The sequence below is a fragment of the Ostrea edulis genome, chromosome 1 (assembly GCF_947568905.1).
Source record: "Ostrea edulis chromosome 1, xbOstEdul1.1, whole genome shotgun sequence".
Taxonomy (NCBI): domain Eukaryota; kingdom Metazoa; phylum Mollusca; class Bivalvia; order Ostreida; family Ostreidae; genus Ostrea; species Ostrea edulis.
The window spans coordinates 97,902,676-97,922,969 of record NC_079164.1 but is presented as its reverse complement, the minus strand read 5'-3'; the positions used below and the strand labels follow the sequence as shown (position 1 = coordinate 97,922,969).

At 36.7% G+C, this 20,294-nt stretch overlaps 1 protein-coding gene across 1 annotated transcript; it reads right to left on the bottom strand.

Moving 5' to 3' along the window:
- Positions 1 to 794: 794 nt before the first annotated feature.
- Positions 795 to 18,692, bottom strand: LOC125671690 (universal stress protein Sll1388-like). The gene is made up of 4 exons (XM_048907548.2): positions 18,366 to 18,692; positions 14,631 to 14,711; positions 1,534 to 1,640; positions 795 to 1,172 (listed from the first exon to the last, which is right to left on the bottom strand). The coding sequence occupies exons 1-4, from the start codon at positions 18,439 to 18,441 to the stop codon at positions 933 to 935; spliced, it is 504 nt and encodes a 167-aa protein (XP_048763505.1). The 5' UTR covers positions 18,442 to 18,692; the 3' UTR covers positions 795 to 932.
- Positions 18,693 to 20,294: the final 1,602 nt, after the last annotated feature.

Below are 20,294 nucleotides of genomic sequence, written 5' to 3'. Positions count from 1 at the left end.
ATTTCTAGGCGGACAATTCTACTTTCAATTGAAAAGAGCATGCTGCATCTTTGATGTAAAATATTTCGAAAAGGAATCAAGGACCCTATTGCAAATTTGGCCTTGTTGGAAAGGTTAGGATTTTTGCTGAAAGTTGAAATCTGTCATTAAACTGAGAAATTTTCTTTTTGAACCTCGAGGGGTTGAAAATGGGTATATTTCCCTAATTTTTGTTGATTTTTTACTTCAAGGATGACAGGTGCCTGATTGTATCTCAACCCATTTCCAGGCTAGCAGCAAATGTCATGATGGAATTTTAAAATCTTTCACATGTGTACTTTCAAGAACCATATACATTATTTTTTGAAAATTGGTTGCCATGGTAATGAAATCTGAAAATTAAAACATGGGCTCTTGAAGGCGATTTTTCCTCCATTTCCTGGTAGTTTGAGAACGTTATATTTCCCGCGTTAAATAGATTGGCTCAAGTCGTGTTGTCTTCGCTCGTCTCAACGGTCACACCGGAAACATATTAATAATAATTATTATTATTTAAAATAATTATTTAAGATTTTCGGTCTCCTGCCCCCAAACATGCTACTCAGTAAATTTGGGGGAAATTCGCCAAGTAGTTGATCAATGGAAATTAAGAAGTGCTAAATTTTAGATGATTGATTGATTGAATATTGTTTTACGTCTTTCTCGAGAATATTTAACTCATGTGGAGACTTCACCATTTCATGAGCAGCAACACGTCACACCAGCATACTTTTTTATGAAGTACATGTATGTCGGCGTAAATGAAAACAATTACGTTTTTATTATTATTTACGATACAACTTTAATAACTTTTGTAATGGTCATGTAATGTTAATGGAACAATTATATTCGTCTAAGAATCGCTGTTGAAGAAATTAACTGCTGTAAGCTAGAGCCGTTGATTACGTCATGGATTATGATGATGACCCACGGTGCACGTGGTCATGTTGGGCATCGAACTCCTTATGTCGACAGACAAGGACAGGCATGTGTGCATGATGAACGCAGTAGTCGCTGACACTCCCCAGAAAGGTCCGCCGAACCTTGCTCATGCCCCTTGTCCCCACTATTATGAAGTCAGCTTTTTCTGTTTTTGACGCTTCAATGATAGATTCACCAACTTTTCCTGTCATTTGCTTCATTTTCCCTCCAAGCTGGAAAAAAAAACCAACTAATTAACCGATCCCAATACAACCACGACGAATTAATTGCTCAGTAAGCATTTACCATTAAAACAGACAACACTTTAATTTGTGTGATTCCTCAGTAAGCATTTACCATTAAAACAGACAACACTTTAATTTGTTTTCAAGCGACGTTTTAATAATTCAGTTCCGAAAATTGTCTTGATCGATATTTCATTGAGATAACAATGAGATGACTTTTTTTACAACAATATTGAAACCTCGTATCTTTCGAAGTTCACAGTTGGAATTCTTAAGAAAATGCAATCAACACAAATTTCTTATTTTCCACAAATACATTTATTAGGATTTTATTGATAGTGTGTTTTACACCAAACTGTTTCATCTTCTCCGAATATTTGTGAACCAGCTGCCGCGTTCGAATTTCCTCTTCTTTTAGAAGCTCGTGTACAACTCCAGGATCTGTCAAGACAGCGGCTGTAAAAACATGAATAACAACTTATTTCTAAATAACGAGCTCTAGTGAATGAATGCAACATAATGTCTGTCTATATAATAATTTAGTTGTGTCAATGAAGTTTCATGAAGTGTTGTAGTTATATTTCTATCATTATGAACATATATTATGTACATTACAAGTTCTTATATGTATTTAAAACGAAAACCCGATACCTATTCAGTATCTTAATATAATCAAACTGGCAAAGTTTCGCATTCTTTTGAAAATAAGCACATCACAGAACCCTACATTAAATGTAATTAAAATAAGATATTCTCTAACCGTTTCTGACAGCATTAAGTTTGAAATCATGTTATTTTACCTTTCACCTTTAACAATCAAATTACGGCTTTCGCTAACATATAAGTTTTGCTGTTATATCGGAACTTACTTGGTATTTATCATACGCATGACAATAAATACCGAGAAGCACGGGAGAATACTCGAATAAGATGATGTTAGAACGCCACATAGCCCAGCAGATATGTGGGAAGATTGTGCTATTAGTGATACAAGCATGAAATTTGGTACACTGATAGAGCATTCTGCTAGAAAGAGTTTTGGATATAGGGACATTCCAAGTTTCTCCTTGGGCCAAAATGGCGGTCATTCTGTTAAAATGACCATTTTCGAGTAATATGAAACACAGGATCCATGTCAATATAACTGTATTTACTTATCAAAAAGCACATCAATGACGTTTTTTCCACATAAGCAGGCTTTGAGATGCCAGTTAAATGTATCAAAGCTTACACACCATTCATTTGGCCCTTCTTACCAAAAATAGTTTTGAACTTTTAAAAACAAACTTAGGAAACGCGAAGAAAATGAACTGGATATGTCACTTTAACACCCTGGGAGTGCTCTTATTTGACTTTTACATAAAATATAGTGCACAGAAAAGGCTTGAACCCAAGTGATATAGTATTCTACATGGTTGTGTACAAGTTTGTGATCTCTCCTGTAAACAATTTTGTATACTTCCTTCCGCAGTGGCACAGAACTGTGCACTGGAATGTGGCCTTAACGTACTCTTCTCTGAAACCCATCTTGCATTCACATGTTATAAATTGCCGGTATGCCCCAGTTGCCTGCGGGAGGATAATTGTCCTATACATACCCCAGTCATTATTAATCTGAACCCAATCCTATTTACTTGGCGAAGGAATCTGGTATGGAAATCGTCATCTGACCGGTACATGTACCCAACAGAAGCCGGTTTGGTAGGCAGCTCTCTGATATACTGAGAGCTTCTCGAGTTGTGGGATGGCCTCTATTGATTTGCCACTCTGGGTGAAGAGATGCTTACCAGTCTCATTGACATGTTCTAGGCTGCTGGTTCGATCGTAGATCAGGGCAACAAAACACTCCAGTGGATCCATGTGGTCATCTACAACTCCAATGGTTTGTCATAACAGCTAATGCACAGAAAGCTATAGCGACATAATTACAGGATTTCCATGTTTCCCATGTTGTGTTCTCCTCCCACGGTATTGTACCCAGCGAAGGCGTGCAAGAATGGCAACTCTCGGCACTTGTTCAGTGCCATAACCATTTTGCGGGCAGCCAAGAAATTCTTTCCTGTGGCAAAGCAACTCAAAGTTTATCGATGTCCAGCTGCTGTTAATGCAAGGATCAAATATCTGTCCATTGTGAAGATCGACACCTTAGTATAGCCCCGCCTCACTGCATCTTGGGCATGGAGTAGTATTCTCGTATCTGCCTCCTCCTGACTGCACAGGGAGCCTACAGCAACACCTCATGGTTGTATACAAAGCATGTCTTTGTGGTTTGTGCTGATGCTTTGCTGCTCTGTTTTCGTGGTTGCTATCCTAGTTGCTAGGAAGGCAAACAATTCTATCTTGTTTTCATGTATGTGGAGGAAGCCTGTCAGTTCCCTGGGGTGGAACTAGATGGCTCAACTCGTCTCCTGGTGCTTTACCCCTCTTCCTGGTGTCTATTTGCAACTGTCTGTGAAGTTGCAAACAATATCTACCCTGTTTGAATGCTGTAGCTGAGATGTGATGTACGGTAAAAATATTATGTATACTCAGATACTTCAATAAACACTTCTTGAACTGAGGTTATGATAAAAAGTTATATATTGCTCCATTTGTGAATTGATCTCCACAGCCCTGGGGGGCAAAATGGACCCTCCTTCTGGACGAAGCGGTAGATTCTGCTCACCAAATTCATAGAGATGCTCAGCACTCTATTATAGGAGATCGAGAGACGCAGGTGGAACAAAGCATCAACCATGTTTCGTTTCCGAGTTTTTATGTGCATTAGAGTGTCCAGGTACACATGCATAGGGGTCTTCCAATTGTGGCTGTGTCTGATAGACTCGATACTACTGGTACTCTCTCGGCTGCGTGCGTAGCCGTCGAAAATGAGGAGTTGTGAGACTATGGGAGTAGGTGTTGATACAGATGAGTGGTTTGACTGCTCTTCAATACTTGGATATTAGGACCATTCAAGATCATACCACCTAGTGTTACAGGAGAAGAAGAAACCGGCATGTCTTAGCAGTGGGCTAAAACTGGGCTTCAAATGAACCGCGAAAGGTGTCATCATTTTCAACATGCCTATTTGGACTATGTCTACGGCTCTAGGAAGACAAATTATCACTGTCAGCCTCGTGCTTATATGTCCTCTGCAGGGCTGAGTCAACATCCTGGTTGACAGCAAACAGAATATATTGACCGGACTTGTGCTCCTTCCGGTCTTTAAAATATGTCATGATTCGATCTTTGAGTTTGGTCGAGACTGTACCAAGCTGTTCCAGTCTAGTGGTGTACAGTCTTGTCAGGTTTACCAGCTTGCCATAAGAGCATCCATGCAGACATCAATGTAGACCACCAGTTCTCCATGTGTTATACCACGATTGATATCATCTTGATCACCCACTGTTGTCTTTGTGACCTTAGCTATGTTATATAAGGAGAACATACACTTCACGTGACACTAGGTACCGTGTGCTATAAGGTCTCAGTTTAGCAAGAGAGTTAGGGTTAGCCTTAACCCTGCCTTGTTTCCTAATTTCAGAGCAGCCGCCCTGAAAAGTTTATCAAGATGGAAGGTGGAAGCTTTGTGCAGAGAATCGTTACTTACTGGCTTGTCACAAAAGAAACACTTTCCAGGAAGTGACTGTGTGTGGTCTATATGTACACTCTGATGTTTTGTACTTTCTTGAGACACTTTCAGATTCTTCACTAATTTACATCTCTGTGTCCGATGCAGTGCAGGTTTGTTATACTTCAGTCTGCATGAATCATGCAACTTAGCCTTTTGGTTCTGGACGATCGACTCGGACTGTATAACCCCACCATTGTCCAGAGGGACTTTTCTAGGGATTTTGGCAGGCAGCCGATCTGACTGAAGTTGTGGATATTGTCTGCAAGAATCTAGATTGTATTTCGCTTAAAATCAAGTGGACAGGAAAGGATCTCAGCAGTGTCCTCCTGACATAATACGCACTTGTTTCAACCTGTCATATAAGACAAGTTTGTTGCAGATGTACTGGGCTGTTGGGGATCCAAATGCTTCAAATGCTTATTGGTCGTTGTCATTCAGGCAATATGCACCACCTACATTTAGTCAATATACAAATTGGAAACCAACACCAAGCAAGTATAGTGTATGAGAGAAGGCACTGTGCAGTAGGATTATCACTATATTATCATTATTACAGGAAACAAAATGGCATAGGTATATTAGTAAGTTGTTACCAGCCAATGAAGTTACGCCGTTATTGCATAGTATGTACATAACAGTTGATAATATGCTCACTGCATTGTATTTCATATCCAGTACACATGGCAGGGTTGAACTATGAGGCAAAATATGCAATTCATAGTAGCCATTTTGTAAAATGGCCGCCATTTTAGCCCTTTGAGGAATATGGAATGTCCCTACCTCCAAAATTCGTTGTAATGGTATGCCCTAAATGTGTGACAAATTTCATGCTTGTATCATCAAAGGCACAATTTCACCAGAATTTTCACATATCTGCTGTGCTAACAGAAAATATATTTTAACGATAATGAATATATATTATCTAAGATCTTCCTTTGCTATTCCTTAAACGCTGATATTTTGAATTCGTGTAATGTTTTCATGGATCGACGCCAGTTTAGTGAACTTACCATCCGGACACGTTTGGAACAGTAAATCGATTTCCTGATTGGTCTTTGATTCTTTATTGGTCGAGTATATATTGAATTATTCAAGAAACTGGGGTCAATAACATGACCTCAAATGCAATGCTGTCAGATCTTTCTCCAGTGTTTGATTATATTGTCGCAGAACGTTTAATGTTTGAAATGATTTTATATCACGGTATAACTTTAATTTCTAGAAAACTTCTAAAAAGATGTTATGACTGTATGCAAGAATACGAAAACTGATGAATTGTTTGTTGTGATCACAGAGAGAGAGAGAGAGAGAGAGAGAGAGAGAGAGAGAGATGTTGTGCACATTTCCATTTCCAATTTCTTTCAATAATAAAATTTGATTTCAAACCCAATGGTAATGACCTGCATTTCTATCAGTGTGGCATGATAAAGAGCGATCTGACTGAGGTACCGTGTCACGGCAAGTATGATAAATAACGCTCACTGCTACAGATCTGACTGAGGTACCGTGTCACGGCAAGCATGATAAATAACGCTCGCTCCTACGGATCTGACTGAGGTACCGTGTCACGGCAAGCATAGTGTAGAACGCTCGCTGCTACAGATCTGAGTGCACAGCTGTCGACGTCTCGATATGAGTGAAAAATTCGTGAAAGAAGTAAATCCAATTGACAAACAAGCAAATGGTATAAATGTTGGAGCTACCACGAGTGTAATATAATGTGACAAATCAGGGCCGTATTACTTACATAAAGAAAACTTGCATAGGTCAATGATTTACTACGTCCTGTTTTTCAATCCCTGTGCCGAAAATCAAATAATTTCCATTGATAACTTCTCGGGGTCGTTGGAAAGTTTGTCAATTTAAACCGTTTCGCATTTTTTTGTTTCTAGTACATCTAATATTATTCATTATTTTTTTTATTATAATGATGTCATGCAAATGAGCGTCATTCAATAATATGATTGTGAGCACTACTGGGTTCATGTAACTGCACAACTCTGACTAAAGCTGCCAGGGGTGAATGTTTGCTGGGTAATATTATGATGTTTGCTGGGTAATATTATGATGTTTACTGGGTAATATTATGATGTTTGATGGGTAATATTATAATGTTTGTAGGGTAATATCAGGCACGTAGGAAGCAATTTCACTTTGGGGGGGGGGGGGGGGGGGGTGGGCACCACACCAAAGTAATTTACGACAAAAAAGAGATATCGACAAAACCATTAGTAAAAAGATAACTGCATAAATATGTGCAAGCATTGAGGTGTACGTCATGTACATAAATCTAATTATGTACATAGAATCTAATTAGTTTCCCAGAAAACCCCTCAACTTTAATTTTAAGTTTTGTTTGTTTTTGTTTTTGGAGGGGGGGGGGTATTAAGGATTTTTTAAAATCTTTTTTTTTGTTTATATCTTTATCATTTTGTTATCAATCATTTCTGAGTCATAAGGTATTTAGTACTCGGTAAATTTTCCAAAAATCGCCAGTCTGTGTTCACTTTCACTTACGAACTCCTCAACTATTTTTTCTGGATTCAGTTCATCAGTCTCATTTTTATGAACATGCAATAAAAGCAAATTGTTTGTTCGTATTTGGCTCATTGTTGATCTCAGTGATGTTTTCAATCTTTTCAAGGCGCTGAATGAGCGCTCACTGGTAGCGTTAGTTGCAGGAAGTACCAAAATTAGTTTGAGAATTTTGAGGATCTCGGCAAACAGACTTTTTTCATTTGAATGTCTGAAAAATTCAACCACACTTGGTATATCTGGCGTAAAGTCTTTTGGCAAAACTCTTAAACATTATAAGCTGGCAGTGAAGATCCTTTGGCTTCAAATCTGTATCATATAGGGTCGTGACAAAATTTAATTCTTCTTCAAACTTTTGACCTGTGCAAGCCTTAATTACGAGGTTTTCAAGATTAACATAAGCTTTGTAACCTGGTTGGTCAAATCTAGATTTTATGCCAGCTAAAAGCAGATCTAATGCCTCGTAGAAATCTTTCCTATACATATCTGCACACGATGAAAAAGTATGTGCTGCTGTCCCATCATCAAGTTTACGAGGAATTTTGCGTTTTCTAGGAAGAACAGGATCATCGATGTTCATCTGTTTTGCTTTTTCAACAACTTCCTCGTAAAACTGAGTGAAGATTGTCTCATCTCGGAGACTTTGCAAAGCACTCATTGTCGTTGATGCCATTTTTTTTTTTTTTTTTGGAGCCTGCAGAGCCCTTGCCAAATTATCACTATAACGTAAAAGTTTTTCACTCAGTAAACACCCAAAGAAGAAATCAAACCTGCACATATAAGCAGCCACTCCCCTAATTCTGTTTCTCATTTCTACCTCACGCACGTATTGGAGGCTTTCATCCCATACATTTCTTAGAATTTCATAGTTTGACAAAATGCTAAAAAATGTGTCGGCTTTTATTGTCCATCTTATTCCCGCTGACATTTTCTCTAGATTTTGGGCATTTTTTAATGTATAAAAAAAATCATCTCCCTTCTTGGAGATTCTTTAATCAACTTTGTTATATCCTTTGCATTGTCCAGGGTGTCTCTAAGCAACTTACATCCCTTAATAGAATCACTGCAAGCTAGGTTAAGAGCATGACCATAACAGTGTATGTAAAGGGCTCTGGGTTCAAGTGCATGAATTTGTGTTGCAACACCTGTCTTTGAACCAGCCATAGAAGCAGCCATGTCATAACACTGGCCTCGTACTTTGTTGATAGGCAGATCGAACCTCAAAAGGGCATCTTTAATTGCTAGGGTTATTGAATTAGCCCCAATGTCAGAAAGACAGTACATCCCTAATAAATCTTCATAAGCGGTAAAATTTGATCAACCCATCGAATGCATAAAACAAGTTGCTCTTTGTTGGAAATATCTCGTGTTTCGTCTGCCATTATTGAAAAGAATTCAGACGATTTGATGAAAGCAACAATTTGTCGCAAAACCTGCAACCCCATCACCTGCAAAATTTCATTTTGTATATATGGAGCAACATACTTATTTGTCTTGCGTTGTAGCCATTCCTGAAGCTGGGGATCGCGTTTAGCCTCTAGCATGAGAAGTTGATTAAAGTTCGAGGTTTTCTCGTCTTTGTCACCCCGAAGAGCAATTCCTTGTCGAGCAAGAAACTTTAGAATGTTTGTGATTTCAAGTAAATTCTCTCTGTTAGACTTCTCGACTTCGTGCGTCTTTAAAAGACATTCTCCAACATCTTTAACCTCCTCCTTTATCGTAAACTCCCTTTCCATTACCTCTTTATGGCAATCACTTTTCTCGTGTGCGGCGAATTTTGTGGTTGCCTTTTTCCAGTTTTTAAAACCACTTGATATGAAAGGTTTTTCTTTCTTGTGACAACTGAGAGTCTTCTTCTGAAACGATTTTATGCAAGGAAAACAGAATACAACATCTTTGATTTCTACATAATGTAACCAAGACCACCGATCAAACCAGGAGGCATTGAAAGATCTCATCTTTTTACCAAACTTTTTTGCTGGAAAGAAAATATTCCGTGGCTGATTTGGGGTACTACCGATCTCTGGTGTATGCCATTTTTCATGTACAACCTGGGCCTTTTGAACTCGTATTTCTGAGGTATCATCTTCTTCTGAAGAAGAAGAAGAAGAATCAATAAAGGAAGCAACCTTAACATGTTTGTCTGTTTCTTTGTTTGCAGTTTCCCCCAATTTACCTGTTTCAATAGACTCCTCATTTGTGTTAGACTCCAAGAGTGGGGAAGGACTATCTTGTGATTGTTTTGGTTCAAATGAGCGACGAAGTTCAGAATCCTCAAAGGATAACCTCGAACGCTTTGAAAGAGGTTCCTCATGCTTGTGAATACAGGCAACAAAATGATCAGGTGTCCAACCATTTATTTTTGTAGCAATTGTTTGAGTCCACATGATGTGGATAGCATCATGATATTCTTTAGCATCAGCACGGTCAAGAGGAACAATAAGCTGATTATGATCTTGTCTGTTTACACCAGGGTTTTGCACCTCGGGGAAAATCGACATGATTGGTTTCTGTAAAAACGTTAGAAGCTACGAACATATGTAAAAGGCTTGAATAGTAACCGTTCTGGGTTGTTTTTATTGTTTCCTTTTGTAACGAAGCAATCAAATCACCAGTAATTAAACACTCTTCTGACATGGAACTTTCAAAGACATATTAAAGTGAACTTTTGTTTGTGGACATGGTCACAAAAGTGTTTTCATTCGTGTAGCGCTTCAGGTTTGAAACAAGTTCAAACACAATTCGTACCCTCATTTCCTTAAAATTGTCCTCATGTCCAAACACCAAAAAGAGAAAGTTCTGAATAAACAAATACCATCACCATATATCTGAATCGGGATAAGCTCAGAAGGAGCATCATTTGGATAAAGCTCTGCGGAAACAGCATCTTTTCGAATATTCGAAGTTGGAATATTAGGTATGCTTGTTGGAAGAGGATATTTCTTTAAAATTTGCCCTTTGAGTCTAACAAGAAAACTTAGTGCTCCCCATCCCTTTTTTCCTGCATCCCTTGCTTCTTCGTGCACTTTTTCGATAAATGTCTTTCTTTCGTCCGTCTGGGCATACATTGTGAAATATAATCAAAGTTAAAACTGTGCGGAAGGTTGATCTTACACTGATACGATAGTGTCTACTCTTGGACCAAGAATGAAACAGGTCTTGACAGCCTGAGACTTTACAAGCTTTGAAAAAGTTGTTACACGTCATGACCTACGTCACATTGGGGGTGTTACGTCACTGATAAATAGTACTTCACACATTATCGGGTTTACCTTTACCATAAAAACTGTGATGATAAAAAAGTCAACAATTCATCATACTAGCTTTACAAAAAGATTTAAATATATACAAACTTTGAACTGGTATTAGGGCAGTTGGGCATAGAAATTTTTGTATCAAGACGAAGTTTCTATGAACAAGCTATCTAATGAATTATTAGACCTTGAAAGTTAGTCAAGGTCACACATATTAGATACCTTTTGATCAGTCGTCCCTTGCGAGAGTTTTTCTCTCGTATGAGTCGTCAACAAATACCGGTAAAGGACTTTAAACGACACTAGTGCCGGGCACTTGGCAAAGGAACAGTCACTACATATCATAGGTTTGACGCCAGATGCGGAGCTGCGAACGAGAACCGAACCATTACCTCATGATTACGACCTTTTGGATGATGCCCTAAGAAATGTTAAGGCATGAAGTGCTTTTCATATTTTTTTTCATTTAAGCTAAAGGACAGTCACACTGACTGACTGAGTTTCATTGAATTAAATGAACTTTCTGCTTAAAAATAATCATATATTACACTATATATGTGAATTTTACTATATGACTTTTTTTTTGGGGGGGGGGGGATATTGTGCCCCCCCCCCTTCCTACGGCCATAAATATTATGATGTTTACTGGGTAATATTATTATGTTTGTAGGGTAATATTATGATATTTGCTGGGTAATATTATGATGTTTGATGGGTAGTAATGTTATGATGTTTTATGGGTAATAATTATTATGATGTTTTATGGGTAATATTATGATGGTTGTAGGGTAATGTTATGATGTTTGTAGGGTAATATTGTAATATTTGTAGGGTAATATAATATTATGATATTTGCTTGGTAATGTTATGATGTTTGCTGGGTAATATTATGATGTTTGTGGGGTAATATTACATTTGCTGGGTAATATTATGATGTTTGTAGGGTAATATTATGGTGTTTGCTAGGTAATATTATGATGTTTGTAGGGTAATATTACATTTGCTGGGTAATATTATGATGTTTGTAGGGTAATATTATGGTGTTTGCTGGGTAATATTATGATGTTTGTAGGGTAATATTACATTTGCTGGGTAATATTATGATGTTTGCTGGACAATATTATGTTTGCTGGGTAATATTATGATGTTTGTGGGGTAATATTACATTTGCTGAGTAATATTATGATGTTTGTAGGGTAATATTATGGTGTTTGCTAGGTAATATTATGATGTTTGTAGGGTAATATTACATTTGCTGGGTAATATTATGATGTTTGCTGGACAATATTATGTTTGCTGGGTAATATTATGATGTTTGTAGGGTAATATTACATTTGCTGAGTAATATTATGATGTTTGTAGGGTAATATTATGGTGTTTCCTGGGTAATATTATGATGTTTGTAGGGTAATATTACATTTGCTGGGTAATATTATGATGTTTGCTGGACAATATTATGTTTGCTGGGTAATATTATGATGTTTGTGGGGTAATATTACATTTGCTGAGTAATATTATGATGTTTGTAGGGTAATATTATGGTGTTTCCTGGGTAATATTATGATGTTTGTAGGGTAATATTACATTTGCTGGGTAATATTATGATGTTTGCTGGACAATATTATGTTTGCTGGGTAATATTATGATGTTTGTGGGGTAATATTACATTTGCTGAGTAATATTATGATGTTTGTAGGGTAATATTATGGTGTTTCCTGGGTAATATTATGATGTTTGTAGGGTAATATTACATTTGCTGAGTAATATTATGATGTTTGTAGAGTAATATTATGATGTTTGTAGAGTAATATTATGATGTTTGTAGAGTAATATTATGATGTTTGAAGGGTAATATTATGATGTTTGTAGAGTAATATTATGATGTTTGTAGAGTAATATCATGATGTTTGTAGAGTAATATTATGATGTTTGTAGGGTAATATTATGGTGTTTGCTGGGTAATATTATGATGTTTGTGGGGTAATATTACATTTGCTGAGTAATATCATGACGTTTGTAGAATAATATTATGATGTTTGTAGGGTAATATTATGATGTTTGTAGAGTAATATTATGATGTTTGTAGGGTAATATTATGATGTTTGTAGGGTAATATTATGATGTTTGTAGGGTAATATTATGGTGTTTCCTGGGTAATATTATGATGTTTGTAGGGTAATATTATGATGTTTGCTGGGTAATATTATGATGTTTGTAGGGTAATATTATGATACTATTGTGTTTGCTGGGTAATATTATGATATTTATAGGGTAATATTATGATGTTTGTAGGGTAATATTACATTTTCTGGGTAATATTATGATGTTTCCTGGACAATATTATGTTTCCTGGGTAATATTATGATGTTTGCTGGGTAATATTATGATGTTTGCTGGGTAATATTATGATGTTTGTAGGGTAATATTATGATACTATTGTGTTTGCTGGGTAATATTATGATATTTGTAGGGTAATATTATGATGTTTGTAGAGTAATATTATGGTGTTTGCTAGGTAATATTATGATACTATTGTGTTTGCTGGGTAATATTATGATGTTTGAATTTCAGTACATGTGGAAGGACGCAATAAGGGGCCTGCACAACCTGACGTAAAATTTAGTGCAATTTGATGATCACGATGTCGTAATTTTAATACATGTACAATTTTACATTTGATGATCACGATGCCGTAATTTTACATGTACAATTTCTTTCTTGTCACCCAAATGTCAAACTTGCAGCTGATTTACTTGCCGATTCCACCATTTAAAAAATTGTCATACTTTTGCACAAAATTATCATCATTTGACAATTTTAACTAATATATATTTTACATAAATTCAACAAGGGAGGAAAGTTTAAAAAAAAAAAAAAATAGGGCACCGCTAAATCGGTACATGATACGCCTGCATACATTACTGACCCAGGAATTTGAACAAGTAAGAAAGGATTATCCACAAAAGGATTTCGTCGGAGTTCCAATAACAATGTATTTTGTATTAAACAAATCTAAGTCCAAGGGCCGTAACTCCTCCAAAAAATAATGGGACAGCATCCCCTTGTAATATGCACATCTACATATTGTGATCTTCCTTGGTGCTAAGTTTCATCAAAATCCCCAAAGGGTTTAGGAGGAGTTGCGAAGTATTTTGAATAAAAAAAAAAACAAGTCCAAGAGCCGTAACTCCTTTAAAAAACATTGGACAGTATTCCCTTTGCAGTATGCACACCTCCACATTGTGATCTGTCCTTGTATCAAAATTCATCAAAATCCCCTAAAGGGTTTAGGAAAAGTTGCCAGGACAAAGTATTTTGAATAGAATGTGGTATTTGCAAAATTAAAGACTTTACGGCGTTCAGTTGTTTTATATTGCTTAATGTCCCACTCGAGAATTTCTCACTCGTATGGAGACGTCACGATTGCTGGTGAAGGCCTGCAAAAGTTTGGTCTATGCTTGGTGCTTATGGCCTTTGTGCAGGGAGAGATCTTTATCGTGCCACACCTGTTCTGTCACAGGGCCTCGGTTTTCCGGTATCATCCGAAGGACTACCTCATTTAGTCGCCTCTTACGACAAGCAAGGGATACTGAGGACCTATTCTAACCCGGATCCCTACGGAATACGGTATTTCGGACAAGCACATGTCGAAAGCTTATATAGATAATGAACGGCAATAGTGACGTCTCCATATGAGTGAAAAATTCTCGAGAGGCACGTTAAACAATATTCAATCAATCAATCGTAGGAAGGGGGTGTTTTTCATATTCCGAGCGCTTTAAACCTGTATTTGTAGATCTACTCATTTAACAAAAGGAAAAGAAGTTGAACAAACGTTGATCAGAAAACCTCGAATCGTTTTGCTCGGGTGAGCTACAATAAGGGATAAGAAATCAAATTTTACTTCCGTTCATTACATGTACATTGTAAATCGGTTTTGCGACATGATTTTGGAGGGGGAAAACGGTATGTGCTGAAATAGAATATTAAAAAAATTCAGAGCAAAGATTTTTGTGTTGAATGATAATTTATATAGCAACATACGTGCTTGGATCACCCCATGGAATTCTGGGACATGGACTAACACTATATTATCACCAGCCCGTCTCACGTGGTTCAGATAAACTGAAAATGAAAGTAGAAATGCAGACTGAATACAGTCACGTAATGAACTGGGGTTCATGCACGATCTAAGAGTTGTAATATCAGAAAACGTTTCGGTTATTCTTTCAGGATCGAGTTTATAAAAAAAAAAAACCATTCTGAGTATGTCCCCAATGACCGCCAGATATAAAACACTTTTTCCATAGGTTTCATGTTCGTGTGATAAATACTATCTTGTTCGTGTTATGACAAAACAGATAATGGAATTTTCAATTCAGTATGGACTGGGGCAAAAATAAGAGCAGTTTTCATGGAATGAAAGAGAACTTTCGAAATAATCGATGTCTTTGATTTTCAAGTTGCCTGCTATTTAGTGGTTATCTCGGTAAGACATCTAACGCCGACATTTTTATTTTATTAGCACTCTACATCTTCACTTGCGGGTTCTGCAGCGGTATGTTTCCACACAAACTGAGCTATGAAATTGTGTATCAGGGATTATATCTGTCTTTAGAATTTGCTCTTTAACCGGAAAACGATTTTAGGCATGTTTCTTCCTAATTCTTTACTCACGGAAACATCCCACAAAATCCTTTAATCTTTGGGTTTCAGGTTTTCTTGTTTACACAGGTTTTTTCACATAGAAACAGTATTTCAAACAAAGGATTAAGAACCATTTTCTTTTCCTGAATTTGTCATCCATTATCCTGAATAACTGCTTCTTGGGGACAGATTTTACTTTTTGAGTAGACCGCGTTAATCATTAGTTTGTTTCCCTAACACTGTATTCAACAAAACAACATTCTCCGCTTTCACTAATTAGGCAAATGACAAGCACATGTCCTCAACAAAGAATATTTTAAGAATCAGCAGGACCCAAAGGAATTTGTTCAATATTTCTTAACATATGCTTTTGATTCCGGGTTGAGAGGTCAAATACATGTATACAAAAAAATGTGAGCCATCCCATAAAGAGAAGTGGGTGGTGGTTAAGAAGTGTGTTTCATGCAGTGAGGACGTGAACTGCATATACAGGTATCTGTCCTCTTCCAAGGTTATTTATATACGAAAATCTTGATCTATATTTGATAATCTATATGGGATAAATCTTGATTAATATTCGCTAATCTTGTTAATCATATTCGACAAATTGATCAAAATTATCGAATATAAATCAAAATTTTCATATAAATGTCAAGATTATCGAATATATCAAACTTTTCATATACAAATACCATGATTATCAAATATACATCAAGATTTTGTTTATAAATATCAAGATTTGTATCATATTGCAACGTTTTACATGTCATACACTGCCATCTATATAGGAGTCATGAGATTGATCACTGTTCGTTATCTTCACCTTTCATAGAAATTATTTCTACAAATTTAGAATTAAGCCGGTGTTGTAGAGTGAACCTTCCCCCATAATGAGACTTCCCCCGGAAATCTGGCTGTAGAGTGAGCCTCTCCCCGGGAGCCTGGCTCTAGATTGAGCCTTCCGCTTGGGGAAGGCTCACTCTAGAGCAGGAGAACCCCCGGGGAAGGCTCACTCTAGAGCCAGACTTACCGGGGGGTGGGGGGGTCTCACTATGGGGGGAAGTCTGGCTCTATAACACCGGCGCACTAAAGATTATGACCAAATAAACATACATGGTATATAATGTCAGTTTAGAGAATCACCGCGAGGCCTTAAACTCAAATGATCTCGGTCTCATATTCAGCATACATGTATGAAGAAGTGTGATTTACGTCAGGTTTATTTTACATTTCAATTGTAATGAAAGCCATTTCCTCATGAATGCGATGCTGTTGTAAACAATGCACGTATGAATCTTGATAAATATAGTACGTCTTTTTTAACGTCTAGGAATTCCATAATCATAAATCTAAAAATTCAGACACAAGGGCCCAAGTAAATATAAAAAATTAATTTCATTTTTGAAAATGCACGAGGGTATGGACTGCGATGATTCACCCCAACACAGTTCATGAAGCGCTCACCTCATGTATTATCAAAAAGGACAGGGCTTCATTTTTCTGGCGTGAAGCATTACAGTTCATACCCTCATATATTTTCAAAACTGAAATTTGGATTTTAGGTAATTGTTCACGGTTGTCGACACTATTGGTGTATATCAATCATGTGATGTATACATATTGTTGTCAGGTAGAGACAACATGGACGCTGGACTGTGTCCCACGGACACTTGTTTCATACAAGAGCCTTTGCTGTTTCCTTATTACATGTACTTATATGCCACGTGTTCGCTTAATAAATTCCAAATATGATATTACCCAGTTGACATATAAATGAAAACACTCGAGTACTTACTCACCTCGGTGGGAAATAAAGGAATCAGGGGGCTGTCCTCATGTACCTATATTTTCTAACTGCTGACGTACAGTGAGTAGACGATTAAAAGCAATGTTACATTATTATCGAAATTCTAAGCACCCCCCCCCCCTTTTTTTTTGTACTTGTCAGTCGGTCTATAGACCAGTCTTCTCTGCTCAGTCCCCTTGCTTGACAAACATCAAACTTAGAGCACTGGTACAGTGTATATCATAAGGTATAGATGACCCCTATTGATCTTGAAGTCACATGGTGAAAAGTCAAGGGTCAATCCACTCTGGACATAGGATGATAGTCTTAACACTTTCCTTGACAGACATCAAACGTGATACACTGGCATGTTGGCATTGTAAGGAGTATATGGAAGCTATTGATTTTGGTTTCACATTGTCAAAGGTCAAGGGTCAAACTGGACATAGTGTCTCTTCTATATTTTGAGAATCATTTGTTTGATTGACACCAAACTTGGTACACTGGTGCATCCTAAGGAGTACATGACCTCTATTGATTTTGAGGTCACAAGGTCAAGGGTCAATCCACTCTGGACTTAAGAAAATATTGTCCGCTTTATATCTTCAATTGTTTTGGCACTGCTACCATTTAAATGATACATATGTATAACCCTTTCCAATTTTGTACCACGGGGTCATTCATGTTTCTAATACCTTTCTTATTTCTTTGAATTCCTTTATTACAGATTATATGATATACAGGAAACCCCAACGTGAAGTTTCAATGTGATTTCAGAATTGCAGAAACTGGGTTTTTTATTCATCAATTGATTAAAGATGTAAATTATTTTTAGTATAATTCTTATGCTTCGTTATTAGATGCGTACAGTCTAGTGATCTTGCATTCTTAATTGCTAAGATTATAAGGAAACATTATTCACGCAGTCCTTAATGAGCAAATATAGGGATAAGATTGTCTGTAATTCAATTATCGTGAACATTTTCTTTGACAAAGATCCTTCATATATTTTTCGATCAATGTGTTCGCTCCCCACTTTCTAATGTACAAGTTCAAAGGTATTATTTAACAATAAACCTAGCTGTAATCATGATAATAACCCAGAAATTCCTATACAGCTCTCATTAAAAGGAGAAATCTAAGGGGAAATGTTAACTGGTAATGTATTACATATATTTAGAACCACCTGCTAATATCTAATGGATAAAAAGTGTTTGTCAAATAAAACTGTTCCTGCAATTAAAGATTTACCAGAAGAAGCAAACGAAATCTAATCATGAAAGGTAAACTGCATGAGCGGGTATGACATTCATTCCCGAAAAAAAAAATACGAATCAACAACTCACAGTTAAAGGCATATTCCGAGAAACAGCTATCATCCACACCAATTACTATTGTCCGGGAAGACGAGGGGGCAGCCATTATTTTTCCGTGAAGCTTTCTATTATCAGACTTGTTAATCTGACTCGTGATATCTTTTTCTCGCGATCACCGCTCCCCATTGGTGGATCAACTGGTGACCCCGAGCTTTGAGCTCCACTCTGCTCTCTTATTCAATCCTAATTCTTTATATTGTTGATTTCTCTTCGGAATATGACATTTTCCCCTTGGAAGTCATCGGGAATTGAATTTCACATTTAATGGTATTCACACGTCTTGCATGAGTTTGGGACTGTTCTTATTACGAGTTTACACTATTGGTCTATATATGATTTTGATTTCATTTCCAATCTTTCTCACTATTGATAAGCTTTTTTCAATACTGTAGGCAGAACTGTTGCAGCTACAAATAAATTGTATCAATGGAAGCAGAACAGAGGCAATTCAATTTAAGATAACAACCAACTTCACGTGGCTCATTACACTAAAGTTTCATTTAATGCCTCGTTTAAGCACTGCGTATGAACCATGGTTTTCCCATTGAAAGAATGATACATGTTCTCAATTATTAACTATGAATTGTTTGTTATTTTTTTCCGGAACAATCAACAAGAGGTCCAAATGCCTTATCATAGTCACCTGACTATGGCTTGAAAGTAGGGCTATGAAATCTAGAAAAAATTCCTGTCCTGCATATCTAAGCTAAATTCTAATATTCAAGAACATAATAAACAATGTGTTCTTAAAACACAAATGCCGCCGAAAGTGCCTATGCTGATGAAAGGTTTTACAAACACGTACGTGTAATATCTGTAACATTAAGACGAACGTTGTGAATAATTTGGACTCGTCCTAGAGTCAAAACCCTGGAATTACGAAATTCACAATTTTGGTACATTTTTTCAGCTTTTCCTAAATACGCATACGCACTTAGTTTTCTGTGTAGGCAAACTTAAATAAGTCTTTCAAATGATAAAGACAATAATTACTATAATAATATTGACCCCACCATTAAACAAAAGCCCTTACCTCTGGGAGTATGAAATTTACGATTATAGTAAAGGACTACCTACTCCTTCTAAATATCTATTTACATGTAGTTTCAATTTAATATCAATAGCATTGAAAAAATATTTAAATGTTTTACCCATATACAATATATAATTTCCTAGTTTCGTCCCGCTCTGGAGTCAGAACCTCTACTCCAAAGATCATGAAATTTAAAATTTTGGTAGAGGCCTTCCTGGTCTATACCATTATGCATTAAGGTGTTGTTGTTGTTTTTTTTTTGTTTTTTTTTGTTTGTTTTTTTTTTTTTGTTGTTGTTTTTTTTTTTACAAATGTACAGTTGCAGAGAACATCAACTTGTTTGTGGGTATCCTGCCTCGATTCAAAAACTGATCATACATAGAACAAGCTCTTGCGTATCGAATCAGTGGAGATATATCAACACTATATGTAGGTGATAATGGAATATCACTAAATAAATATGGGAAGTTGAGGATGAAGAAATTGAAATCACCCGGTTTGTTGTAGAAAAGAGTACGGAGCAGATTTGGAGGACTTTGTGGTATCTTTCATTTCGAGTTCACATGTATATGTTGAATCGACATATGAATGGAAAGCATTATTGGTAACAGATAAAACGCCGCAGATATATCTAAATGTTTAGTTGAAGGCCACAACAGATGGCTTTCTTCTCATGTAAAAGCTTTTGAATACATTCTGCTTCAGAAAGTATAGAAACAGGTCAGGTAACAAAGGAGAACAATTTGTGCCCATGGGAATTCCAACATACTGTCAGGGATCTGATCACCAAAGACTACAAAGATTGTCAGTGAAGATCGCCAGCATATTTTATTTCAACTTCAGAGTACCTGTGCGTGGAATCAGAG